General features: G+C 44.3%; 1 protein-coding gene across 1 annotated transcript in view; it reads left to right on the top strand.

Moving 5' to 3' along the window:
* Window positions 1-16,996, top strand: part of PLA1A (phospholipase A1 member A) — a 36,921-nt gene extending 19,925 nt beyond the window's left edge. Inside the window, exons 6-11 of the mRNA XM_004373730.2 lie at window positions 1,644-1,733; window positions 3,925-4,092; window positions 5,808-5,897; window positions 10,173-10,281; window positions 15,454-15,618; window positions 16,248-16,996. Of these exons, the coding sequence (XP_004373787.1) occupies window positions 1,644-1,733; window positions 3,925-4,092; window positions 5,808-5,897; window positions 10,173-10,281; window positions 15,454-15,618; window positions 16,248-16,332 (707 nt within the window). The 3' untranslated portion in view covers window positions 16,333-16,996. The remainder of the gene's footprint in view (window positions 1-1,643; window positions 1,734-3,924; window positions 4,093-5,807; window positions 5,898-10,172; window positions 10,282-15,453; window positions 15,619-16,247) is intronic.
* Window positions 16,997-27,021: the final 10,025 nt, after the last annotated feature.

The raw sequence follows: 27,021 nt of genomic DNA, 5'->3' as shown, positions 1-27,021 counted from the left end.
AAGAGCTGGGAGAAGAGCATTTTGGTGGAGAGAAGAGCCAAAATGAAAGCCTTGACCTGGTAAGGACTTGGCTTGTTCTAGAGACAGGAAAGAGAACCATGTCGTTAGAATGCAGTGAAGGGAGGAAGAGGTGCTGAGTGAGGCTGGAGGAAAGGGTGCCGTCTTCTCCAGGCTGGCCATGGCAAAGAGTTTAAATTTCATTCTAAGATCAGTGGGAGCAGGGGAGTGATTTGGACTTCTTTAAAAGATTATCCTGGCGAGAGAAATGAAGTTCTGATCCATGCTACAACATGGATGAACCTCGAAAACCTTATGCTCAGTGAAATACGTCAATCGCAAAAGACAAATATTGAATGATCTCACTTATCTGAAATAACAAGAATAGGAAAATGTACAGAGACCAAAGTTGATTAGTGGATACTAGAAGTAAGACGGAGGAGCAATGGAGGAGCCATTGTTTGGGAAGCAGTGAATGTTTATGGTGATAGAAAATTTGGCATGGATTACATTAAATCAGCAAATGTTGTGTTATGGTTATTTTAAAAAAACAATAAAAAGATTCTTAAAAATTAAAAAAAGGAGAGAGAACTCTGACTGCTGTGCAGAGAATGGGAGAGTGGAGGGCACGAATGGAAACACAGAGGCCAGTTAGAGGGTGTTTGCAGGAGTACGGGTGAGAGATGGTGGCTTGGGCAAAGGTGGTGGCAGTAGAGACCGAGAAAAGTAGAAAGATTTAAAATAATTTTGGAGGTTAAGTTACTGGATTTATGATGGGTTGAATGTGAGAGTTGGGTAAAGGGGGAAATCAAGGATTATTTCTAGGTTATTGCTTTCACTGAGTGGGTGACATTAAGCAAATAATAAACAACCAATTACTTACAATTGTGAGAGATGATCCCATTGCTGTCGAGTTGATTCCAACTCATAGCTACCCTATAGGACAAAGTAGAACTGCCCCATAGGGTTTCCAAGGAGCAGCTGGTGGATTTGAACTGCCGACCCTTTGTTAGCAACCTGAGCTCTTAACCACTGCACCACTAAGGCTCTGTGATAGACGATATGAAGGAGAAAATCAGTGCCTTTGGCAGCTGGACCTGACCCAGTTGGAGGGGTCAGATATGCCACGATGGAGGGTCTGAGAAATGGCACAGTGATAAGATGAGGGCTACAGGGTCTCTCTTAACCTCGTGTCTTTGTGGCCAGGTCATATTTCTGCTCAGTCAGGAAAGCACAAAAACATGTTTTGTGTGAGCCTATAGCAAGGTGGTCCAAGATATATTTACCTGAACTTTTTCTCAAAAGGAAATAGAAACTATTACACAAGGAAACTTACCAAACTTACATTTACTAATTTATAAACATTTGTGGTAGGAGGTATTTTTCTCGAATTTATTAGTGAGAGTATCTTCTTATGCATTCATTCTTCTTGGTTTCCTTTCAGCACGGAAAGGCCCCTTTAGAAAACTCTGAGAACTAGATCCTAAGTCTCACGGGACTTAGGAGTGAAGGGGGCACCCATTCAGCACAGGAAGTGAGTGGGCTCCCAAGGTCAGACCTCAGGCTCTGTGGCCCGTGGGCTGTGCTGTGGGACCTGGAAAATACGACCCGTCAGTAAGAAGCTAATGAGGTTTTCCTCCTTTCAGATTGGGGTATCCGGATTCCTGTTGGACACGTGGACTACTTTGTCAACGGAGGCCAGGACCAACCTGGCTGTCCCACATCCATTTATGCAGGTCAGAAAGCCAGACAGAGTTGAGTCTTTTGCTGCCTTTGAGACTGGAATTCCCCAACAGCTTTTGGGTCAAGTCAGCCACTACAGGGCCATAGAGGATCTTCCTTTTGGTGTCCTTTGCTATGTCCCAGAATGCATTACTTGCAACTCATTGCATGGACGTCTTTACCAGTTGCCTTCAAGTCAATTCCAACTCATGGTGACTCATATGTGTCAAAGTAGCACTGTGCACCAGAGGGTTTTCAATGGCTGATTTTTAGGAAGTGTATCACCAGGGCTTTCTTCCAGGGTGTCTCTGGGTGGACTTTAACTGCCAACCTTTCAATTAGTAACAGTTGCTTAACCGTTTGTGCCACCCAGGGACTCCATTGCTATGTCCCATTGTGCATTACTTAGCACTTGTTGAATGGATTAGAGCAAAGGAATTCTGGAGGTAGACTGCCTGAAATTAAAAGCCTGCATTATATTTTTCAGTGTCTTCCTCTGTCTCCTGTTTTACCAACTTGTCTTAGCTCCTGCCATGACCTAACATCACTCAAGCCAATAACCTCTACTATTCCCTGGACCCTAGTTTGTGGCATAGTCTATACTAGCCACATGCTCTGCAGAGCCCAGTGGCAGCAGAAGCAGGCCAATGTGCCCAAAGCTAGCTAACTGAAGGATCATTTCATTACGTGACCATTCACCAAATCACCTAAATTTAACAGCTCTCCAAAATTGTTTTCAAGATAATCTTTTTGAATATATTCAAAGAACGTACATTTATTCTCTTATAAATATATTCTTTTGAATGCTCTTTTGGAACATTTTAAATAATATTACATTTGTGAAAAGCTAAACATCACAGGGTGGGTTAGTCTTCTTATGAATATAATCAATATGTCAGCATTTCCTATGGGAATTTTAGTTGATTCTGGTCTCTGTCTACTGCATTTTTAGTCTTTTACTGCTTTACCAAATTTTTAACATTTTAAAGATCCTTTTAGCCATTTATTGAATAACCACTAACCTAATTTGCCATTCTAAATCATGCTTCTGTTGACTATAAATTTTCAGCAGTTCTGATTAGATGGGATTATTTGGTCTTAAAGGCTTTTGTGAATTCCTAAACCAGTCTGAGAAGGGTTTAGTTTGTCTCTTCCCCACCTCCTGCTGCAGCGAGAAACATCTGGGACATAGAGAGTGTCCCAGCCATGGGGAAAGGAAGGTCAACACCCAGGTCAGCCTTCGCTGCCAGTCTGAGACGGGGTGCCAAGGTGAAGGGAAAGTCTAAAGACCCCAGAACCTTGGAGTCATGGCTCACCACAGACCTCTTAGCCCTGGCCAATCCATCTAACATGGGTTGCTGTGAACTTTTAAATAGTATGCAACATCAACAAAACCAAGTTTTTTGGTAAACTGGGACACTTGCAACCTAAGTGTGTCAGCCATTTGGCCAGGTGAACCTCAGCATGTTGGCTTTCAGAGATTGACCATGAACTGGTACTGACTTCACTGATTGTCTCATGGCTGAGGTGGGTATAATAAGGTTGAAAAAACTGGTTGTATGGATTACAATGAAGGTAAGCATGCACACATGGATACCCATTTTGAGAAGGGGGTTCAGCATCTCCAACTCTCTGTATGCTCCCATTTTCTGAAAGAGCGTTTACATGATCATATAAGAACGGGTCTCAAATCAAGCAATGTTCTTGATTACGTTTATGTATCTCAGGAAAATAAAACGGAAAAAGAAGAATATAGTAACCATGTCTGTTGTTGTTGTGTGCTGTAGAGTTGATTTCGACTCATAGCGACGCCGTGTGACAGAGTAGAACTGCCCCACAGGGTTTTCTAGGCTGTAATCTTTGCTGAAGCAGTTCTCCAGGTCTTCCTCCCATGGAGCAACTGGTGGGTTCCAACTTCCTTCCTTAAAATGTTAAAAATTTGGTAAAGCAATAAAAGACTAAAAACACAGTAGACAGAGATCAGGATCAACTAAAATTCCCATAGGAATGTTGAGCTCTTAACCATTGTGCCTCCAGGGCTCCTTTAAACCCTGTCTGCTGGTATTAAAAAAAAGTGACTCCGGGAACATCCTGTGTATTTACAGCCTCTGGACTAGAAAATTCAATCGAGTTACAGTAATTCACATGGAGGGAATTTCCATTCATCATGAACTGAAACCTTGGTTGTTTTGGCCCCCTGTCCAGGTTACAGTTATCTGATCTGTGATCACATGCGGGCTGTGCATCTCTACATCAGTGCCCTGGAGAGTTCCTGCCCATTGATGGCCTTTCCCTGTGCCAGCTACAAGGCCTTCCTTGCTGGACACTGCCTGGATTGCTTTGACCCTTTCCTGCTTACCTGTCCACGGATTGGTAAAATGCCACCCCTTTGGCTTCCTTTGACAATTTGGGGAAGGTTCAAGCCCTGCTAGTTGTCACTTCTTTAAGTCCTGATCTCGAAGAAGCCTATTCAACTAGGGGAAGGAAAAATTAATGATCAGATGCTTAGCCTGTTCTGAGTTGGAAGATGACATTTGGCCCTCTGTGTCCCACCCCCCACCCTCTATACTGCTTCCGCTGCCACATTTGCTCTGCATGCACCCTCACATACGTGGCCCCTCACTTGGAATTCCTTGTCTCAGCATGCTTTCTAAAAACATTTCTCTCGTCCGAAGTCCTTGCCCCCACCAGGTGTTTTTTGTAGGTCTTTCTGGCTAGGCTAGTTATTCTGCAACTCCTGATAGACTCTAAATCAACTGGCACACACACCCAATTTAGAGGCAAGAAGTTGTGGTAGCTAAATGCCTAATTGCTGGGTAGCTTGGGTTCATTCCTGGGTGAGGAAGTCCAATCTGGGCAGGACTCTGGGCCCTGACCTCTAACTCACCTTGTGTCAATCAGTGATGCAAATGTCCTGCGGTTGTCCAGGATGATGAGCTCTAGGGAAAAATTCTTCGGTAGTGGAAATGGTTCCCTTCCCCTACACTGCCATCCCCAGCTGCCACTCAAAACTGCAGCAGCCTGTCATAGCTTATATGAATGAAATGAATACCAGCTTGACAAAATGTTAAAGTTGGCATCAAGTTGATTCTGACTCATGGTGACCCCTTGTGTGTCAGAATAGAACTGTACTTCATTGGGTTTTCAGTGGCTGGCTTTTCAGAAGTAGATGGCCAGAACTCCTGTCTGATGCACCTCTCGTTGGACTGGAACCTCCCACCTTTTGGTTAGCAGCGGAGCCTGTTAATTGTTTAGGAATCGGCCAAAGATTCCTAAAGAAGGGGTCGTTGTTTTTGTGTGCCATTGAGTTGATTTCAACTCTTAGAGACCCTATAGGACACAGCAGAGCTGCCCCATAGGGTTTCATAGGCCAAAATCATAGGCAGATCACCAGGTCTTTTCTTCCGAGGAGCAGCTGATGGGTTTAAACAGTTGACCTTTTGGTTAACAGCTGAGTGCTTAACCACTGCACCACCAGGGCTCCTTAAAGAAGGGGTAGTTTCCATAAAAACGCAAAGCAACATTGTTTCCCATTGGTCATATGCCACGATTTGCCCCCCGGCCCTATCTACCCAGCCTCATCTCTCACTACACGTTCTCTTGAGCTAAACTCCCCAGAGATACTAACGTCTGACACTTCCCAGAATATGTCGTGTTTTCTCACCGTGTGTGCATTGGCCCAGACTGTACTCACTACCCAGAATGCCCCTCCCCACACTCAATAACCGTTACTCTTCAGAGCAAACACTTCCTGTCTCACTGTGTCCCACTGCACATGATACAAATACAGCCCTCATAGTAGGCTGTTTTGCAAGTTAGAGACATAGTTTCGGTTTTCTTATATGTATCTTCTCAGAATGGGCCAGCCCATCTGAAAAATGTGCTTCCTACTTAGTTATATGTTTGTCCCCTGCTGGACTGAGTTGCTGTATCCTGGGGCTTCGCACGGGGTATGGCACGTAAGGAGCATGCCGTGTAGATGTCTGTAGCATGAATGGGTGCCTGAAATAATCACTGCATGAGTGGGGGCCATGGGACCCTGAGATGGCTTTCACAGGACTCTGCCCTCTCTGCTTCTTCATTTCCAGGGCCGGTAGAACATGGCGGTGTCAGGATAGAGCCACTTCCCACGGAAGTGAAAGTCTACCTCCTGACCACTTCCAAAGCTCCGTACTGTGGTGAGTGGGGAAACAATGCTCAATTCTGCCAATATTCTGACTGGCGGGTCTGGAGCTCCAGCTCGGACTGTTTCTAGCCCAACGTGTTATCAGAGGTAGGGTGAGGGGGTGCTACTTAGACTGGGGCAAAAGTCATGTGGGAGGTGGGGGAGCGGCTCCTGGTCTTGGACAGAACCCAAACTTTCAGAGCTAGTCCAAACCATTGCTCTACAGATGAGAACTTGGGGCAGCTTAACTGTCCGTGTACTGACCCTAGATCCTTTTTCCCCATAGAAAGCTGCCTTCCAGTGCATCTCTCTCTCGAGTGGTATTTGAAGCATCCTTTGGCTTCCTCCTTTCTGCATGCTTCTTTCTCCTTCCTTGGTGCCCATTCTGTGTGCCTCCCACCCTGACAGCCCCCCGAGGTCAGGGCCCCTGAGGAATACCAACGCTCTCCTACTGCCCTCCTTCCCCATTCCAGCTGCTCCCTGTGCGCTCCCAACCACTGCGCTTCACTGAATCTAAAATGCCGTTGATTCCAAAAGATGTTAAATCCATAACTCCAGTCAGCACAGACTTAACTGTCATCCGCCCGAAGCGATTTGCATTTTAACTCGGGTGACTCATGCTGCCTGTTACCCTGAGGTCGGTCCTGTCTGGTTTACCGTGTGTACAGGATAAGTGTGCTGGTTAGGATGATAAAGTATATGATCACCCTAATTTTAAATGATTTTCTGATCCGCTTGTGTCAGGTTGGCGGAGGGATTTTTGTGGCAGGAGACTTCCTGGCACTGGATGTCCTGGTAAAGCGTGATATGGAATCCAAAGCTCAGACTCTGGTCACGCAGACCTGGATTTGAATCTTCCTAGCTGTGTGATAAGGAATAAGTTACTTAACCTCTCTGAACCTCTATTTCCTTATGTGAAAAAACAGGGACAATAGCAGTACCTATTTCAAAGAAGAAATTGTAAGGAGAAAGTAAAACAGCATACAGGAAGTCATTAGCACAGTGACTGGACCCATTAAGTAACAGGCCCTTTCCCTTTATCGGTGGGAGAACTGGGGAGAAGAATAGATGGGGGTGTTTCCACCTTAATGCTGGGAGAATTCATGGCTACCTCTTGGGAGCAAAGTGGGTTACAGAGTCCATGTGGGCTTCCATATACATCAGCTTATCTGACAACCCCTCTCTGAGAGGCAGATGGAAGGAAGTGGAGGCTCTGAGAGTCTAAGTGACTTGCCCAAGGTGACACAGCTGGGAGAAAAAGCCAGGATCCAACTCCAGGTCTTCTGACTCCAAAATTGATCCCTTCCACACACCACCTGCTGCCATACTCATTTCTTTGTCCCCGCTTCTGAGAACCTGCTGTCTACAGGCCACGTTTCTCGGTTATTCTCCTGTCAGCTCCATCGGCTATCAGAAGGCAGCATGGCGGGAAGATGTTTTGTCCAGTGGAGGTGGGGTGGGGGTGGGGGGCAGTGGTGCCGGGACCGGATATCCGGCTTCTAATTCTAGCCCGGGCAGGTTCGCAGTAGCCTGAACTGGTTGCTCCGAGTCTGCGGAGCTAAGAATACACGCCACGCCTGGTGAACGCTTGGAGGTTAAAAGCGTTTTAAGATCCTTGTTGAAGGAGATTCATGGAGCCATAATTTTTCCGACTGTTTCATGTTTGTTGAGAGACCCCTCCCCCTGGCCCTAGAGCACGGCCCTGTCTGTTCAAAACACACAGAGAGGCGCAGAAAGAAACAAGCCAGCCTGAGCACCTGTTGCCTACATGCTCTCAGCCTTCCCTTCTGAGGATCAAAGCACCTCTCCCAGGGAGTATGGGCCCTCTACCTGGATATGCTCAGGTGGTGTCATGAGCGGCAGTGTCCCAGCTCGCCACCCACTCCCAGGCCATCATGGCACTGGGCTTCTATTGCCCAGCTTTGGCCTCAGCAATGTTCACCAGAAGGGGTGACCCCTGCCAGGCATGCTCCAGCATGGACAGAGAATGTCCTACCAGATAATACTTTCGCTAACGATGCTCCTTTTGCCTTGTAGAACAATTTTCTTCACAAGGTGCCTTCTCTACACTACCACATTTAATCCTCACCATGTCCTGTGAGGTGATGTCAGAGGTTATTGTTACAGACAAGGGAGCTGAGCCACAGAGAGGTTCAGTCACTTAGTCAAGGCAACATAGCTTGTAAGCAGCAGAGCTGGGCCTTGGATCCAGGTCTCCTGACCAACCAGCCAGGGCTCTGTGTGCTGTCTCCCAGTTCACACTCCTGCAGAGATTTGATGGCACTACTAGTTCCCACCCACCCAACTTCAGTACAATGACCTGGGGTTCCCAGGGTAACCTAGAGAAGATGGTAGCAGAGTATTAGAGAACTTTCCCGAATGATGATACCTGCTGACGAAGGAATAGACTCAATCCAGGCAATGAAGTTCTTTTATTTATTTCTTTATGTTTTTGCCAGTTCAACTTTTTACAGCTGTACAACTTATTGCCAGCAATTACAATAATCAGCTGTGCAACCGTATCCTTAATCAATTTGATATTTCTGTGACTAACCCCCTGCTTTTCCCCTCCCTCCTGCCCCTGGTAACCGCTAACAAACTTTAGTCTCTATACATTTGCCTTTTCTTGTTTTTTGTTTTTCATGTAAATGAGGTCATACAATACTTGTCCTTCTGTGACTGACTTGTTTCGCTCAGCATAATGCCTTCAAGCTCCATCCATACTGCAGCATGCATCAAGACTTTGCTTCTTGTACTAGCTGAGTAGTATTCCATTGTACGTATGCACCACATTTTTTTTTATCCATTCACCTGCTGATGGACATTTAGGTTGTTTCCACCTTTTGGCTATTGTGAACAGCGCTGCAGTGAACACTGGTGTACAAGTTTCTGTTTGAGTCTCTGCTTTCAAGTCTAGTAGGTATATATTAGAAGTGGAATTGCTGGGTCATATGCTAGTACAATTTTTAGTTTTTTGAAGAACTACCACAGTGTTTTCCGCAACAGCTGTGCCATTTTTCATTCCCATGAGCAATGGATATCCACAGACAAATTCTTAAAGCTTCTGTAAGTTAGCCTTTTTTCCACACTGCAGTTGTCAACTCCAGTTCAGCCCTTGCCCATCACTATAACAATCCTACATCCCATAATAAACAACCGAGAAGGGCAGAAGGGAAGGGCCATTTGATGTTTTCCTTGTGTGTGTGTGGGGGGGGGGGGCAGAGTGCTCTCTTTTCTTCTTATGGGTTCTTCATTTAGCCCTGTCACTATCCCCAGATGGACCACAGCCCTCCTCCAACTAACTGCTAAGTCTACCTAAATCCACTTAGAGTTCTCCTCAATATTCGTCATCCCTAAGGTATGACCAATAAAAAAGTACATGTAGGGGAGAGATGAGGGACTGCATCTCTAGCTATGTCCCAATCACCAAAGGAGCCTACGAAAATGCTCTGAGACCAAAGTTACTGCAAAATGCCCCTTATATAAAGAAAGGACAGGGGTTAGGGAAATTGCAGTCCTTCTAAGCTTCTCATGCCAGAGGGGCAACAGCTCCCAAGGGTTTCACCGTGAACCAGGCTACTAACCCAGTGGAGGTGGACAGCACCCACTTTGAGAGCTGCAGTGTCCCGGAGCTGCTGGGTCAAGATGCCCATAGGCAACCAGATGCCACAGGGAGGGAAATAGTCTTCTACACACACAACTTGGTTCCCTGACACTGTGTATATAAGGGGAGGAGAGGTGATGCTATGTTTGTGAGTGAGTTATTTAGGATATGATAGACCTTTTTGGTTCTTTGCAATGATAATATTACCAAACAGGGAACAGGAGGACATTCAGGGATTAAAAAAAAACCAAAGCCGTTGCTGTCAAATCGATTCCATCTCATAGCAACCCTATAGGACAGAGTAGAACTGCCCCATAGGGTTTCCAAGGAGTGGCTGGTGGATTTGAACTGCTGACCTTTTGGTTAGCAGCTGAGCTAATTCAGGCATTAGAAGTAATAATAAAATCTAATGTTTATTGAGTGTTTTCTAGGTTCGGGCACTCTCCTAAGTACTTTATATGTATTAACTAGTTTAATTCTCATTCAGACCCGTAATGTATCTACTATATTTATCCTCAACTGATGCTTGAGAAAACTGAGGCTCTGAGATGATAGGCAATTTGTTCTAGGTCACACAGCTACTAACAGGTAGAGATGAGATTCCTAACCACACCGTTTGTCTCTGGTGCTTTTTGCTCATTGCACCAATTGACCTCTGCCCTCTGCTGTGGTTTGGTTTCCTAGTACATCACAGCCTCGTGGAGGTTTACTTGAAGGAAACAAGAAACAAGAACACCAACATCGAAGTCACCTTCCTTGGCAGCAACATCACCTCCTCGGTCAAGATCACCATGTACGTAAATGTCCCGTATGCTGACCTTTCTCCTTAGGAGTTAAAAACAAAAACAAAAACTACAGTTGCCATGGAGTCTACTCCAACTCATGGCAACCCCGTGTGTATCAGGGTTTTCAATGGCTATAATCTTTCAGAAATAAAATAGCTCGCTAGGCCTTTCTTCTGAGGCACTTCTGGGTGGATTTGAATGACCAACCTCTCACTTAGTAGCCAAGCACTTAACTATTTGCATCACCCAGGAACTCCTCCTTAAGAGTTAGTTGTCTTTTAACTATACTGCAGCAGAGACTGAGGACGTAGAATCTCAGGATAGGCACTGTGTGATCATGGTGGATGGATTGAGCTGACTGGGCAGGGGGTAGGAGTAACGCACAGCACCTTCTATAGACCATCCATCGACACGTGCTGGGGAAGTGTCCCAGGTTCAGGATCAGCACTGAATCCAAGCATAGTGTGTTCGGACAATAGCAGACAAGACAGGCAGTCAGCTGTAATGAGCCAAGATGAAGGCAACAGGCTTCTCAATAGGCGGTTAAACCCAAACCAAATCCACTGCCATCGAGTTGGTTCAGACTCATGGTGACCCTACAGGATCAGAGAGAACTGCCCCCATAGGGTTTCCAAGGCTGTAAATCTTTTCAGAAGCAGACTGCCACATCTTTCTCCTGAGGAGCAGCTGGTGGGTTCGAACTTCCGACCTTTTGGTTAGCAGTTGAGCACTTTAACCACTGTGCCAGCAGGGCCCCTCAACAGGTGGTTAGAACATAGGAATTGGGCCTGTGATAGGAAACGGTGCTCAGGAATCCAGGCAGGGAGTCCTCAGGATGTCTGTCAGCAGGAATGGGGGCCTCAGTCCCTGGTCTGGGAAGGGCTGGCCAGAGCCTGGAAAGCACCCACAGCTGGGAGGGGAGGGCAGTACTAGGTCAGTTCCCAGAACAGAATCTAAGGCAGAGGGTCAGTTAGCAAGTAAGTACAAGGTGAGGGTGAGATTAGAAGTCAGGAGAACTTGATGCTGGGTGGTCCCAGTACCTGCCTGGAACTGGGGCTGATTACTTCCTTCCCTTGTTGGGTCAGCCTTGGAGCTGATGGGACCAGGCTTGTGGGAGGAAGGGTCGGGCAATGAGCCTCAATGACAGGGAACCACAGGCCTGACAGGGGATATGAACTGAGCAGTAGTGGTGCATTTTTCTTTAAGAAGCAATTGGTTCATTATTTACAAGCTGGTATGAGACAGACTAATCAGACAGTGTCACTGTATCAGTTAGTCAGGAAAACAGAACCCATACCAGGAGGTCTAATAGAAGGAATTTAACACAGGGAACAGGCTGGGAGAGCTGAAAAGCCAAAAGGGGAGTGATGAGACAATCCAGAGACTAGCAACAATAGGAGCCATTACCACCCTAGTGCTAGGGGACACGGCAAGGGGCGGTGTTGGTGGCGCTGCCCACTGGGAGCTGGAATCAGGGTGGAGGCTGCTTGGCGGGAGCCAGAACTGGGAAGGAAACACAGCCACTCCAGAAACACTGCCCAAAGTAGCCTCCCACCAGTGCCACCCCTTGGTTAAACCTCGCTGTTGGCAAGGGAGACTGAGAAATGTGGTTTGCAGGGGAATGGAGCTGAAAGCAAACAGGCAAGTGACCAGCACACATACAAATGTCTAACTGTAAACTGTGACAAGTGCTATGAGATATACAAGGTCTGGCAGAGTCTGAGGGGCAGGGAAGGTTCACTGAGGAAATGATATTTGAGTAGCGATTTGAAGCATTTGTAGAACTCACTCAGCCCAAGGGGGTTGGTGAGAATATACCACAGCCCCGTGTGTCTGGAGCTGAGAGAGCAGGGGAATGGGATATGGTGTGAGAAGAAGGAAGGGAGAGAGGCTGGGGTCAGACCATGCTGGTCCTTGAAAGACAGGGAGGGAATTTGGGGTTTTATCCGAGAGCAGTGGGGGGCCAGTGAAAGTTTTAAGCAGGAGCGCGACAGGATCAGACTTGGGCTTGGAGACATTTCTAGGGCTGCAGTGTTGGACATTGTATTGGTTACCTGGGGCTCCCATAACAAAACACTACAAACTGAATGGCTAATAAGAACAGAAATTTTTGTTTCACAGTTCTGGAGGCCAGGAATCCGAGATCAGGGTGTCAGCTGTGTTGATTCCTTCTGAAGCTCTGAGGGAGAATCTGTTCCATGCCTCTATCCTAGCTTCTGGTGGCTCCAGGCATTCCTTGGCAGCTGCAGGTCACATGGCATCCTTCCTCTGTCTCCCTGTCTCTGTGTATCTTCTCCTCTTTTATAAGTTCCACCAGCCATATAGGATTAGGACCAACTCTACTGTAGTAAGGAGCCCTGGTGCCACAACAGAGGCTCCGAGGGAGAAAAGACCGCTGATCTGCTCCAGTAAAGATTACAGCCTAGAAAACCCTATGGGGCAGTTCTACTCTGTCACGTGGGGTCGCTATGAGTCGAAATAGACTCAATGGCACCTAACTACAACAACTACTCTAGTAAGATCTCATGTTAACCTAATGTAACATCTTCAAAGCCACTATTTCTAAACAGGGTCACATTCACAGGTACAGGGATTGTTGTTGTTGTTAGGTGTTGAGTCGGTTCTGACTCATAGCAACCCTGTGTACAACAGAACAAAACACTGCCCGGTCCTGTACCATCCTCACAATCGTTGCTGTGTTTGAGTCCATTGTTGCAGCCACTGTGTCAGTCCATCTTGTTGAGGGTCTCCCTCTTTTACACTGACTCTCTACCAATCATGATGCTTTTTGCAGGTACTAGTCTCTCCTGATAACATGTCCAAAGTACATGAGACTAAGTCTCGCCATCCTCGCTTCTAAGGAACATTTTGGCTGTGCTTCCGAGACAGATTTGTTCATTCCTCTGGCAGTCTGTGGTATATTCAATATTCTTTGCCAATGCCAAGGGGTTAGGACATCAAAATATCTTTTGAGGGAACACAATTCAATCCATAACAAACATTCACTGTGCTATTAGGGAAGATAACTTTCTGCAGGGAGGAGCGAATATCTTCTCAGCTCACAGTACCATCACTCCAGTGTTCTGACTCCAAGGTCACACAGCTATTATAGCAGTCAGGACACCATCACAGATCTTGTGTGCATGTGAGCCTTGAAGATTGTAGCTGGGTAACAGTAAGTTGAATAATTTTCATTCGCTCAGTTCAAGGTTGTGTTAAGTGTTTTCATCATCCTTCAGCCCATTGGTAGATAGCAAACATGGGCGGGAATCATGACATCGAGACACAACCCTGGCTGCTCATTAGAATCACCTGAGAGTTTTAAGAAATACTGACGTCTAAGCCCCACCCAAGGCCCTTTACATCATAATCTCTGGGCATAGGACTCAGAGATCTATATTTTTATAACCTCCCTAAGTGATTCTAATGGACATGTATGGATCAACACTTCCCTCTCCTAAGAGGGATTTGCATTACTCTTCTGAAAGAAGACCACCAGAATGTTATCTTCTACCTTCAATTCCTTGAGTTTTCCCCTCTTGCAGCTCAGAAATAGAAAGAAAAAAAAAAAAAAAAGGAGAAAATATCATGTTGTGGGTCTGTCTCTTACTGTCTAAAGCTTTTGTACAGCTCCAAGATCTCCTTCTATTTGGAAAATTTACCTGAGCCGAGTCCCCAAGTCCCTCACTTAAAGCACCTATGACTTACAAGCCCCTCAATTCAACCAGTTTCCTAAAGAGAACAACCTTCTTATATTTTGTTCTGAAATGTTTCAAAACACTTTTGAAAGAAAACGAACAAACATGGAAGAGCTTTTAAACAAAATTATACAGGATCTTCCTCAATAAGTAAAAACAAACTATATCGCCTAACCCTGGACTAAAAGTACACAAAGAACACCTGTCATCCCTCGGTGAAGGCCAGAAAGGAAAAGGAAATCAAGCTGGCTGGCCCCTTGGGCATACCCAACACCACACATGCGCGTGGAGGGCAATGCAGCACCCTCCCTTCTCTCCCTCTGTCTCAGAGACGCTGCTACCTCAGAGACTGAGAGGGACAAAGAGTCACGTTCCTTCCGTCGCTGTGTTGGGCAGCCCTGCTGGGCTCCTTCCCTGCTGCGCTCATGTAACACCCTCATGTAACACTCTCACAGCTTTGCTGGATGAGCTGGACCTTGCGCCCTGCTTGGTGACTCTCAAGTCAGGCCTCTCTCTTCTCACACTTCAGTCTCCTCATTTCTTGCCTTTGTCTAGGGTCTGACAGCCCATTTTGAAGCTCCCACCTCTCTAGATTGGTCTCTTCATGATCCTTCCTCCGTCTTTCTAGCTTTGTCTCAGGGCATGAGTCCAAAGTGGTGCCTGAATCTTGCGAACAGATGGGGAATCTGAGGGGCGACGTGAGAGAGTGGGTTAAGAGAGACCCGGAGTTTGTTTTTGTTCTGGGCCCGCTAGGCTGTGTTTCAAGCTCATAGCTCTCCAGTAGAGGAGCAGGATTTATACCTAGGGCTGAATGACTCCAAAGCCACCAGAAGATAGTATCTAAGACATGGCAGGTAGGGGGCGTGCCCTGGGCACCACTTGAGGGTGGGAGCACCAATGAGCAGTTTCTATTGGCCATTGCAGTTTCCGTTGCCAGCTGTGAGAGATCGTTCAGCAATTTAAAACTAATTGCCATACGTGATATTTTTCGTAGATACGCAGCTGCCAAAGCCACACCACTATTCTATCCTAGCTCCCGGGATTTTTATCCTTCAAGACTTGTGCTGTTGTTTTTTGTTTTGTTTTGTTTACCCACGTACACATTCACACTCAGCCTAAAACAGAGTAGTCTTCACACACGTTTTTTTGGACTGAATGTCGTAAATGAGGGTTTCTACTTCCAGGTAACGGGATCTAAAAGTGAAGATCTCCTCCAGCTAGAGACCCAGGAATGAGGGGAATTTTCCCAGATATTGAAATGCAGACAGCTACTATTTTTACCGCACTTTCCCCTTGTTTACTCTCAAAGGACCAACAGATGTTTTCTGAGTCATGTTCAAAGCTGTGGGTGTGTGGGTAGAGGGGCTGCTCACTCTTTTGTGCACGACAGCTAACCAGTGGTACCAGTGGAGCCGGATCGATGCCAAACATGAGGCAAAGGCAACAAGTGCCGTGGTCGTTTACTCTCTCTTTCCCTTGCAGACCTAAACAGAAACTCCAGGGGAGAGGAATCCTCCCCCAACCCCACCCACAGTGCCAGATAAACCAAGTGAGGCTCGCGTTTCAGACTTCCAACCGGGTCTGGAGAAAAAAGCAGACTATCACTGTTGGGAAGTTCTGCACTACCCGTTTGCCCGTCCATGACAGGTACGCCCCAGGTGCCAAACTGTCCCCAGAACCCAGCCCTGTGCCGGATACACATCAAAGACCGATCCTGACCTTAGATGTGTCACTTGCTGAGGGTCAGTCTCATCATGGTGATTAGCTTCTTAGAAGCAGAGATGATAAAGACCCAGGGTTTTCAGAACTGCTTCCTGGACCTTGTGCAGCGCCATCTTGTGTTGGGGATGTTAGGAAGGGAGCCTGAAGGCAGGTGGGCTTTAACTCGCCACACTCACTTCAATATAAGAAACCCATTCTCTCTGTGTTATATATTTGGTTTCTATGTAAGATTTTATTGGAGCAAAGGTTTCTCATTGCGCGTATCCTCCTCCTGAGCCTCCACTTCAGCTGTGTCACTGGTCACACTCATGGTGCGGATCAGGAAGCCCCAGCCCGTTCACCCTGTCTTTAGCAGACATTTATATTACTGGTCTTACCACCACCCCTGGGCACCTGGAGGCCAGGAGTTGGCTCCTGTTGTAGACTTCTCTCGCTAGACATCACGAAGACACATGAACACACAACTCACAGCATTGTGTCTACCTTCTGCCCCCTCTTTGACCAACCAAGCACCTGCCCTGAGCACATACCCTCTTGTTGCTCTTCTCTTGCAGTAAAAAGATGATCTGCTTACCTGAACCGGTGAACTTAGAAGCAAATAGGGCTGTTTTTCATGACCTGAAAATAGCCTGTGTGTAGTATCAGCCTGGGTACAACGTGCAGCCCTGGATTTCTATGGGAGCAACTTATTCTAGGCCATTACTGCTACAGAAGAAGGCACAACTCCCAGTTATCTCCCCCATAATTAGCCCCTTTGGAGGTGAGAGATGGCTCATTTTACAAAGCTTATCTCCACTGCCCATATGAAGAGCCTTATATAGACACCATTTCAGCTTTCCTATTAACATTTAACTGTAACTACCCCATATCCTTGGGCGTCTGTACCTAGTATTCAATATACAGAGGAAGTCCTCTTTTTTTTTTATTTTTATACCACTCCATGGAATGTCTGAATCGTTTGTTTTATTAAAATGGTACTCTGTTATGTACATAAGGTGTGATTTACAGTCTGTGGGACTGGAGAAATCAGTAGATGTTGGAGCCTCTGTACTGAAATAGCAACTGAAAAAAAGCACCTGAAACAATGGATGGGATGAAGGGAGGGGAGGAAGATGATGCCATTCGCCATCTCTTACCATTGCTGCCTCTGGATATCTGGAAGGTTTTTGGGATTGGAGAAATATTTGGGGAATACAGGTAAATTTTCTTGGGGCCAGTGTTTCCCAAACTTTGATCTTTGTAAATAACCTTGTACTAGCCACAGTCTAGCAAGAAACAGATGGTGTACGCCAATTGAGTATTTGAGAAGAATTTAACAAAAGGACTATTTACAAAGGCATTAGTAGGGGGTAGTGGGGAACCACCATCCGGGGCTAGTGACAGTAGGGGCTGTGGCACCAGAGCCTGGGGACAGACAGGGCTGTCAGACCTTCAGCTAAGAGACAAAGCCAGCCTGCAGCGATCCCGCAGGGAGGGAGCCAGGAAAATAGATTTCTCCTCTGGAGCTACCAGTGGTGTTCACCTAGTCCCAGGTTTGGTGACTAGTTACCCATCTGGGAAGCAGAAATAGCATTTTTTCCTTCAGAAGTATAGGAGCCTGAGATTTTATTATCTTTTTCAATATGGGCATTCATTCAGACACAGTAGTCTTCAGAACAACAAACTTCTTCAGAAGTGAGCTATGATGAATAATTTAAAAAAATAATAACTTACTTATTTTTGTTGTTGTTGAAAATATACACAGAACATACACCAGTTCAACACATTCTACATGTACAATTCATTGAGATTGATTATATTCTTCTAGTCGTGCAACCATTCTCACCCTCCTTTCCCGAGTTGTTCCTCCCCCATTAACATAAACTCACTGCCCCCTAAGGTTCCTATCTAATCTTCTGAGGTGTCCTTGTCGATTTGATGCATATGCACAGTGCTGCTGTCAATTTGATCCCATATACATAGTTCTTAAAAGAGCACAATGCTCAAGGCAGACATTCTTTACCAGTTAAGCTAAACTATTGCTTGGTTTCAAGAAGACTTCAGAAGATATTTTTGGTTTAAAGTTATAATGACTCTTTTGAAAAAGGCTTATTGTTTTTTATGATTATAAAATTCAGCTCATTAAAAAAAAACTCAGCCAATACAGAAAGTTATGAAACAGAAAGGGATAACTACCTATTATCCTACCACTAGAGTTCATCATTGTTGACGTTTTGTTTTATATCCTTCCAGAACCTCTGAAATCACATTTTAAGGAATTTTTAAAGATATTAATAAAAATCTCTATAATTTTTTGTGTATTCTGATTGTGAGATAAGCCCAGGCTTCAGAGAAAAGGAATCAGGGATTTGCTAAGGCAATTCTCCTGCTGAAAGATACAAAACAGTTTAACCTTGGAATAACCACACAACAATAACAGCTAACATCGTACAGCATTTTGCTATGTACCACGTAATGTTCTGAGTGTTTCACACATATTAGCTTATCATATTCTCTTAGCAAACCTATGAGGTTGGTGCTATTATGATCCCCACTTTACAGATTAAAAAATTAAGAGGTGAGAAACTTTCAAGGTCCCAGAGGAAGATCCTGAGGGAGCCTGGACTCAAACCCCAGCTGTCCGGCCCCAGAGCTAGGTGATGAACCAGTACTCTAAGTGGAGTTAGGACAACGTGAAGGAAAACTGAGGCCAAGGCAGTTCCTCCCAAGGGCTTGTAATGCAACAAGGCAAGACTGGTTACATAGTTTGTGGAGCCCTGGTGGCACAGTGGTTAAGACCTATGGCTGCCAACCAAAAGGTTGGCAGTTTGAATCTACAGCCACTCCTTGGAAACCCTATGGGGCAGTTCTACTGTGTTCTACAGGGTCGCTATGAGTCAGAATCGACTTGATGGCAATGGGGTTTTTGTTTTGGGGAAAAACATGTGAACTCCTTATTAAAAAATCAGTAAGAATTTCAAGATGACAGCGCACAGCAGGAAACCAAGAGTGGGGCCCTTCTGAGTGTGGGGTCCTGAGTGACAGAACAGGTCTCACGCCCATGGAGCTGGCTCTGCTGCCAGGTGACCACACTCACTATTAGTCCCTGAGGAGCTGGACATCCCAGCCGAACCTCTGCACTCAGAGCTGACTGTGAGCCCAAACAAAGCTTCAGTTGGCCAAGGAAAGACTAAGAGAAATCTTGAAGGGCCTTTGAGAGGGACCAAGTGTCTTTAACAGATAATATTCCGACCCCAGGGAAGATTCTGGTGTTGAGCACCACTTGATTTTCAGGTAATGACGGCTGAAGCTCAGGCCTTTCTACACCTGAGGCAGTGGGATCTTGGTCCTCAGAGGCACCGCCCATGAGAGGTGGGAGGGAGCCTATGTCCACAAGTATCTCACGAACACCCTCCTCAACACCTGGAACACAAGATGCTAGGGAGAGACTGGGATGGGATGACGAGGGAAGACATGATTTCCCTGTCTCTCAGCTGAGAAAGGCCCTTCTCTGTCCATGTCTGAGGATCCACACTTTGGGAACAGACTGAGGAGAATGTTTTTGGAATGACCTGCCACTCCTATGTCCTACAGCTATAGGGTTGTCTAGAGATTGAAATATCTATTCAGATCCTTTGCCCATTTTTCTTTTTTTTTTTTTTAATTGTTATAAATATATATATAACATAACATTTGCCAATTCAAAATTTTTCAGGTGTACAGTGTAGTGACATTAATCATGTTGTGCAACCACCACCCATAATTGTTGCCGAATTTCCCATCACCGTAAATAAACACTGCTTCCTAACCTTTGCCCATTTTTAAATTGAGTTATTTGTCTTTTTTTATTATTGAGATGTAAGCGTTCTTTTTATGTATATTCTGGATACAGGTCCCTTATCAGACATGTGATTTGCAAATATTTTTCTCCTATTCTCTGGGTTAGCTTTTCCCTTTTTGACAGTGCCCTTTGAAGCAGAAAAGTTTCTGATTTAATGCTGCCCAATTTATCTATTTTTTCTTTTGTCCCTTACGTTTTTTGTGTTATATCTAAGAAGCTTTGCCTAACCCAAAGTTTAATTACTTCTTCTAAGAGTTTTCTAATTTTAACTATTACATATAGATCCATGATCTATTTGGAGTCAATTTCTGTGTAGGGCATAAAGATGTCCAGTTTTATTCTTCTGCACATGGATATCCAGTTGTCCAAGCTCCATTTGTTGATAAGACTTTTCCCATTCAATTATCCTGGCACCCTTGTCAGAAACCAAAAAACCACACCCAAACCCATTGCCATCGAGTCAATTCCAACTCATAGCAACCCTATAGGACAGAGTAGAACTGCCCCACAGGGTTTCCAAGGAGTGGCTGGTGGATTCTAACCGTCAACCTTTTGGTTAGCAGCTGAACTCTTAACCACTACACCACCAGGGTTTAGTTGGCTATAAATGTAAAAGTTTATTTCTGGACTCTCAATTCTAATCCGTTGATCTATGTATCTATCCTTATGCCAGTACCACACTGTCTTGATTATTGTAGCCTTGTAGTGAGATATACAATCAGGAAGTGTTGGTCCTCCAGCTTTGTTCTTTGGAAGAGTTTGTAAAGAATTGGTATTAATTCTTTTTTAAATGTTCGGTAGAATTGACCAGTGGTATTGAATTATATCCCCCCAAAGATATGTTGAAGTCTTAACCCCCAGTGTCTTTGAGTGTGGCCTTATTTGGAAATAGGATCATTGCAGATATAATCAAGTGAAAATGAGGCCATACTGAATTAGGATGGGAACTAATCCAATATGGCTGCTATCCTGATAAGAAAAGGAGAAGCGACGCCAAGACAGACACTCAGGAAGAACGCGATGTAACAACATAGGCAAGGATTGGAATGGTGTCTACAAGCCAAGGAACACCAAGGATTGCCAGCAACACCAGAAGACATGGACCAGATTCTCCCCTAGAGCCTTCAGGAGAGTATGGCCCTGCTGACACCTTGATTTCAGACTTCCAGCCTCTAGAACTGTGAAAGAATAAATTTCTGTTGTTTTAAGCCACCTAGTTTATAGTACTTTGTAGTACTTTGTTACGGCGGCCTTAGGAAACTAATGTTCTTGTTATTGTTGAGTTGATTCCGACTCATGGTGAACCAATGTGACAGAGTAGAACTGTCCCTTGGGGTACTCTTGGCTGTAAGCCTTACAGAAAAGGGGCCCTTGTGGTGCAATGGTTAACCACTCGGCTGCTAACTGAAAGGTTGATAGTTTGAACCCACCAGCTGTTCCACAGACGAAAAGACCTGGCTATCCACTCCTGTAAAGACTACAGCCTAGGAAATCCTATGAGGCAGTTGTACTCTGTCATATAGGGTCGCTATGAGTTGGGATCAACTTAATGGCACACAACAACAACAACAATGTTTATGGAAGCAGGTCATCAGGTCTTTCTCCGAAGAGCTGCTGGTTGGGTTCGAACCCAATTAAACAATACGAAAGAAACAAGAAAAGGAATTTAGAATTACGATAGTTACCACCATCATGTGATAAAACAAATGAAAGGCTGCCTTGAGCAAGCTCATTCGATCTCCCCAAATGGTTGTACATATACACTTGATACACTCAAGCTGTTCTGTATTAAACAGGAAATTACTATATTATTAAAGTTATTTACTGATTTTAAAGTGTAGAAATCCAAAAGTGTCTTACAGGTCTTTAATATCTTGATACCACTTGCCTTCCTTCCCAACATGCTATCAACTTCTTGTGTGACTTCCACTCAGAAAACACTGATTGAGAGATAATTTCACAAAAGCAGAGACTTTAAAGTTTAGATATATCATTGTTGCATGATCACCTGCATGGGTTTAATAGTAAATAATAATTATTTAATATATAGGTCTACGGATGCACGTGTAGTTAAGCTCAATCCACAGGCAAGCTGCTATAGCATGTTGTTGTTATTGTTAGGTGCCATTGAGTCGGTTCCGACTCATAGTGACCCTATGTACAACAGAACGAAACACTGCCTGGTCCTGTGCCATCCTCACAGTCGTTGCTATGCTTGAGCCCATTGTTGCTGCCACTGTGTCAATACATCTCATTGAGCGTCTTCCTCTTTTTTGCTGATCCTCTACTTTACCAGGCATGATGTCCTTCTCCAGGGACTGATCCCTCCTGATAACATGTCCAAAGTATACCTACTTCTAAGGAGCATTCTGGTTGTACTTCTTCAAAAATGTTGTTAGTTGCCATTAAGGCCGCCCCGACTCATGGTGACCCCATGCACAAGGGAACAAAATGCTGCCTGGTTCTGTGCCATCCTCACGATAGATTTCAGATTGTTCCATCGTGATCTGTAGGGTTTTCATTGGCTGATTTTTTCAGAAGTAGACAGCCAAGCCTTTCTTCCTGCTGGTGGTTTTTTGATTATGACTCAGTCTCTTTACTTGTTATAAGTTTATTCAGATTTTCTATTTCTTCTTTAGTCAATTTTAGTAGTTTGTGTCTTTCCTGAAATTTCATCTAAGTTATCTTAGATTTGTTGGTATACAGTTGTTCATGGTATCCTCTTATAATCCTTTTTATTTCTGTAAGATTGGTCTTGATGATGTCCCTTCTTTTAATAATTGAAACAGAACAGACTGGTTCAAAGCCAAGTAAAATCACAGTCTTCAGTTTGGAACAAACCTTAAAATTTCATCTAGAGTAGTGCTTTTCAGATCTGGTTACACGTTAGAGTAATCTAAAGAGCATTCTAAAATACTGATGCCCTAGACTAGTTGAAATCTTGGAGTTCTGGTGGTGCAGTGGTTAAAAGCTTGGCTGCAAACCAAAAGGTCAGCAGTTCAAATCCACCAGCCTCTCTTTGGAAACCCTATGGAGAAGTTCTACTCTGTCCCATAGGGTTGCTATCAGTCAGAAACGACTCAACTTCAACAGGTTTGGTTTATGGGTTTTAATAGGTGTGTATTTTTATCTTGCTGTTTTAATTTGCAATTGCCTAATGACATGACTTTGAGCATTTTTCTATATACTTATCTTCCATCTGTATATCTGCCTTGGTGAGGTGTCTTTTCAGATCTTTGGCCCATTTTGTAATTGGGTTGTTTGTTTTCTTATTGTTGAGTTTTTAGTGTTTTTTTGTTTTGGATACAAATCCTTTATCAGATATGTGTTTTGCAAATATTTTCTCCCAGTTTATAGCTTTTCATTCTCTTAATGGTGTCTTTCTCAGAGCAGAAGTTTTTTATTTTAATGAAGTCCAGTTTATTGATCTTTTCTGTCATAGATTATGCTTTTGGCATTGTATCTAAAAAGTCATTCCAAATCCAAGGGCACCTGGATTTTCTCCTGTGTTATCTTCTAGAAGTTGTATAGTTTTGCATCTTACATTTCAATTTATGACCCATTTTGAGTTAATTTTATGAAAGATGTAAGCTCTGTGTCTAATTCTTTTTTTTTGCATGTGGACATTTAATTGTCCCAGCACAGTTTGCTGAAAAGACTACCACATCTTTTTTAAAAAAGACTACCAGCATCTATTAACAAAGTGAAAAGATAAACTACAGATTGGAAGAAAATTCTCAGAAACCATATATCCAATAAGGGTCCAATATCCAAAACATATTCTTAAAGAACTTCTACAACTTAAGAACAAAAAGACAAGCAACCCAATCAAAAAATGGGCAAAGGACTTGAGCAGACAGTTCACCAAAGAGGATATTCAGATGGCCATGAAACACATGAAAGAGGTTCAACGTCATTAACCATTGTTGTCGTGTGCCATCAAGTTGATTCCAACTCATAGCAACCCTATGACAGAATAGAATGGCCCCATAGAGTTTCCTAGGCTGTAGTCTTTACAGGAGCAGATTGCTAGGTCTCTCCTCCCACGAAGGCGCCGGTGGGTTCAAACCACTGACCTTTTTGTTAGCAGGCGAGTACTTAACCATTTCGCCACCAGGGCTCCTTTATTAGCCATTAACCAAACCAAACCAAACCCGTTACCCTCAAGTCGATTCCGACTCAAAGTACGCTATAAAACAGAGTAGATCTGCCCCATAGGGCTTCCAAGGAAGGGAGATGCAGATCAAAACCACAATGAGATAACCACCTCATCCTTATTAGTATGGCAAAGATTAAAAAAAAAAAGAAAAACAATAGGTGTTGGCGAGGTTGTAGAGGTACAGGAACCCTCATCCTTTGCTGCTTGGAATGTAAAATGGTACAGCTGCTGTGGAAGATGGTTTGGTGGTTCCTCAAAAAATTGAACATAGAACTACCATATGACCCAGCAATCCTAATCCTAGTTATATACCCAGAAGACATGAAAGCAGGAACGCAAATAGAAACCTGTGCACCAATGTTCATTGCAGCACTTTTCCTGACAGCCCAAATATGGAAATAACCTAAATGTCCATCAACAGTAGAATGGGTGAACAAAATGTGGTATCTACATACAATAGAATGTTACTCAACCATAAATGAAGTCCTGATGCCACAACATGGGTGAAACTTACCATGCCGAGTGAAATAAGTCAGTCACAGAAGGACAAATACTGTATGATTTCACTTATATGATATAAGCAAATACACAGAAATCAAAGGTTATTTGTGGTTATTGGTGGGAGGGAGGGGGGAAGGGGGAATTTTTGCTTAGGGGGTGTCATGGTTTGAATTATGTCCCCCAAAAAATGTGTGCATCAATTTGGCTGGGCCATGATTCCTGGTACTGTGTGGTTTTCCTATATGTTGTAAATCCTGCCTCTATGATGTTAATGAGGGAGGATGGGTGGCAGTTGTGTTAGTAAGGCAGGACTCAGTCTATAAGATTGGACTGTATCCTGAGGCAATGTCTCGAGATATAAAACACAGAAGTGAGCAGAGAGACTGGGGGACCTCATACCATCAAGAAAGCAGTGCCGGGAGCAGAGTGCGTCCTTTGGACTGGGGTCCCTGCGCCAAGACGTTCCTAGTCCGGGGGAACAGTGAAGAGAAGGCCAACAGAGAGAGAAAGCTTTACCCTGGAGCTGATGCCCTGAATTTGGACTTTTAACCTACTTTAACTGTGAGGAAATAAACTTCTCTTCGTTAAAACCATCCACTTGTGGTGTTTCTGGTATAGCAGCACTAGATGACTAAGACAGGGGGCATTGAGTTTTTGTTAATTGTGGTGGAATAATTTGGAAAAGCATAATGATAATGGTTGCACAACATAAAGAATGTATGTCTGAAGAAAACACGTAGAAATTGTTGAATTGGCAAAAGTTATGTCCCGTATGTTCTCACCACAATAACAAAAAAACAACGTCAAGCATCTGACTCTTTTGTTTTTGCTTCTGCTTTGTCAGTCTTCCCTGAGGCAGCAGCTTCTTCACAGCCTGCTGCCTAAAAAAGATAGTGTCATGGGGTAACAGAGAATTCTTAGAAGAAGATGCACTGGTTAATTTTTTGCTAAGTGTTCATGACTTATCTTCACTCCTGGACTATTAAGATCTGTTTTAGGAGGCAAATTTGGGGTGGAATTTTCCCTAACGTTATCTTCAATAAAAACTGAGATATAGAATATTCATTTTCTCACTCAAATCCTGAGACCCCAGTGATTGTTTACCCGACCTTGTCCTTTGGGACGGTTAGAGGAACACCATTGTCTAAAAATCATTTTCCTCAAGACTATAAGGCTAGAGTGCTCTAGTAGACACCTAACATTTTGAGCTGTCTTCTGAGCTCAAGAGTCACCCTTTATCTGCGAACTGACCACACATCTTCAGGGTGGGCTTCTGGAAGTCCCATTTGTATCATATGACCTGCCTTAGCCCCAGCTGATTGGACCAGAAGTAGACAACCGACTCAAGCTGGACCAGTCAGATTCTCCCTCCTGTGAATTTGAAATTGCAACCAAGAGACATCTCCTCTGGCAGTTGGAATTGTTACATACGAACTCAGGAGCAGAGGGCAATCATATTCCACCATAAGATTAGGAAAACAAGGAAGACTGGTCTGCAGGGAGAGAGAAACATGTTGCAGGGTCCCCTGAGAGAAACAGAAACAGAAGATGGTGCCTGTGTCCTTGAAGGCTGTTTCCCTATTCTAGTCCTGTATTAAAGCCTGGTGGTATTACTAACCACGGATTCTATCAGGTACCCCTGTGCCCTTATAATAAATTCTCCTCCTTTGCTTCATCATCATCATGTCATCATCATCAAAGCTAAAACTTGCTCAGGATTTACTGTGTGCCAGGTAGAGTTCCAGTCACTTTACAGAAATTATTTTATGTAATCTTTCGAACAATTCTACAAGTTGAAGACTGTTACTACCTCATTTGACAGGTGAGGAAACCGAGGGACAGGAAGGTTAAGAAACTTGCCATGGTCACACAGCTAGCAAAGGGTGAAATCAGGATTCACACAACCAGAATTTGTGCTCCAACTACAGTGATATAGAGTTTAGCCCATTCAAGTTGACTTCTATTCTTGCAGCCAAAGAGTCTTAACTAAATAGAGCCCTCCTCAGTCTGGCCCTACTCGGCCTAACTAAAATTATCTCTCATTTTCCCCCAATGTACTGAAGCCAGTATCCCCATAAAACATGCAATGTCACCTCCATACCTTTGCTCCACAGCCCCCCTTCTCTTTTAGATTCTACCAGTCATTTGGGGTCCACTTCCAGTTCCGTCGCCTCCAGGAAGCCTGATCACCTATCTGTCTTTTCCGTTGGTATCTATTCTGCCTTACAAGGGTGTTCCAGAGCTTCTTGCACGTATGTCAGCCTTCTATGATGAGATTGTAAGGACCCTAAAGCAAAGGCTATGCGTTGTATTTCTCTGTGCCATCCATAGCAGAACTCATCATAAGCATACAATAAACATTCCTTGAATTGACTTAAAGACAACATTTTTAATGATGTAGACAAAGGCAGAGAGAGAATGTCAGGGACAGAGAAGCTTAACTTTAAAGGAGCAATTGGTGTCTTTTTATAAGTGTTGGGAATTGCCTTCATCAGTACATCTTGTTTTAAAATTTAGCCCACCAGTATTACACTTTAGCATTTTAAAATCTCTGCAGGGTGATGCTATGGCTGCATATAAAGAATACGAACTTGAAACATAAATCTGACATTCTGAAAGCCACATACACTGCCCCCTAGACTCAAACACACCACTGACCATTGCAGAGCCACCTGTAACCCGGAGTAGGTTGGCTTCCTCCCCAAAGAGGAGATCTTAAAGAAGATAAGTAGACCCAGAGCCTGAGTCCTCCCATGTCTGTATGAAGGAGCTAAGATCCTCCTGATCCTCAGCGTTCATCCCCCCAATTATGAAACCATACCTGTTTGCTTTATCATCCATTCAGGTG

This window comes from Trichechus manatus, unplaced genomic scaffold (assembly GCF_000243295.1).
Source record: "Trichechus manatus latirostris isolate Lorelei unplaced genomic scaffold, TriManLat1.0 scaffold00026, whole genome shotgun sequence".
NCBI classification, from domain to species: Eukaryota; Metazoa; Chordata; class Mammalia; order Sirenia; family Trichechidae; genus Trichechus; species Trichechus manatus.
The sequence above is the reverse complement of the archived record's forward strand: the minus strand, read 5'-3'. Positions and strand labels throughout refer to the sequence as shown.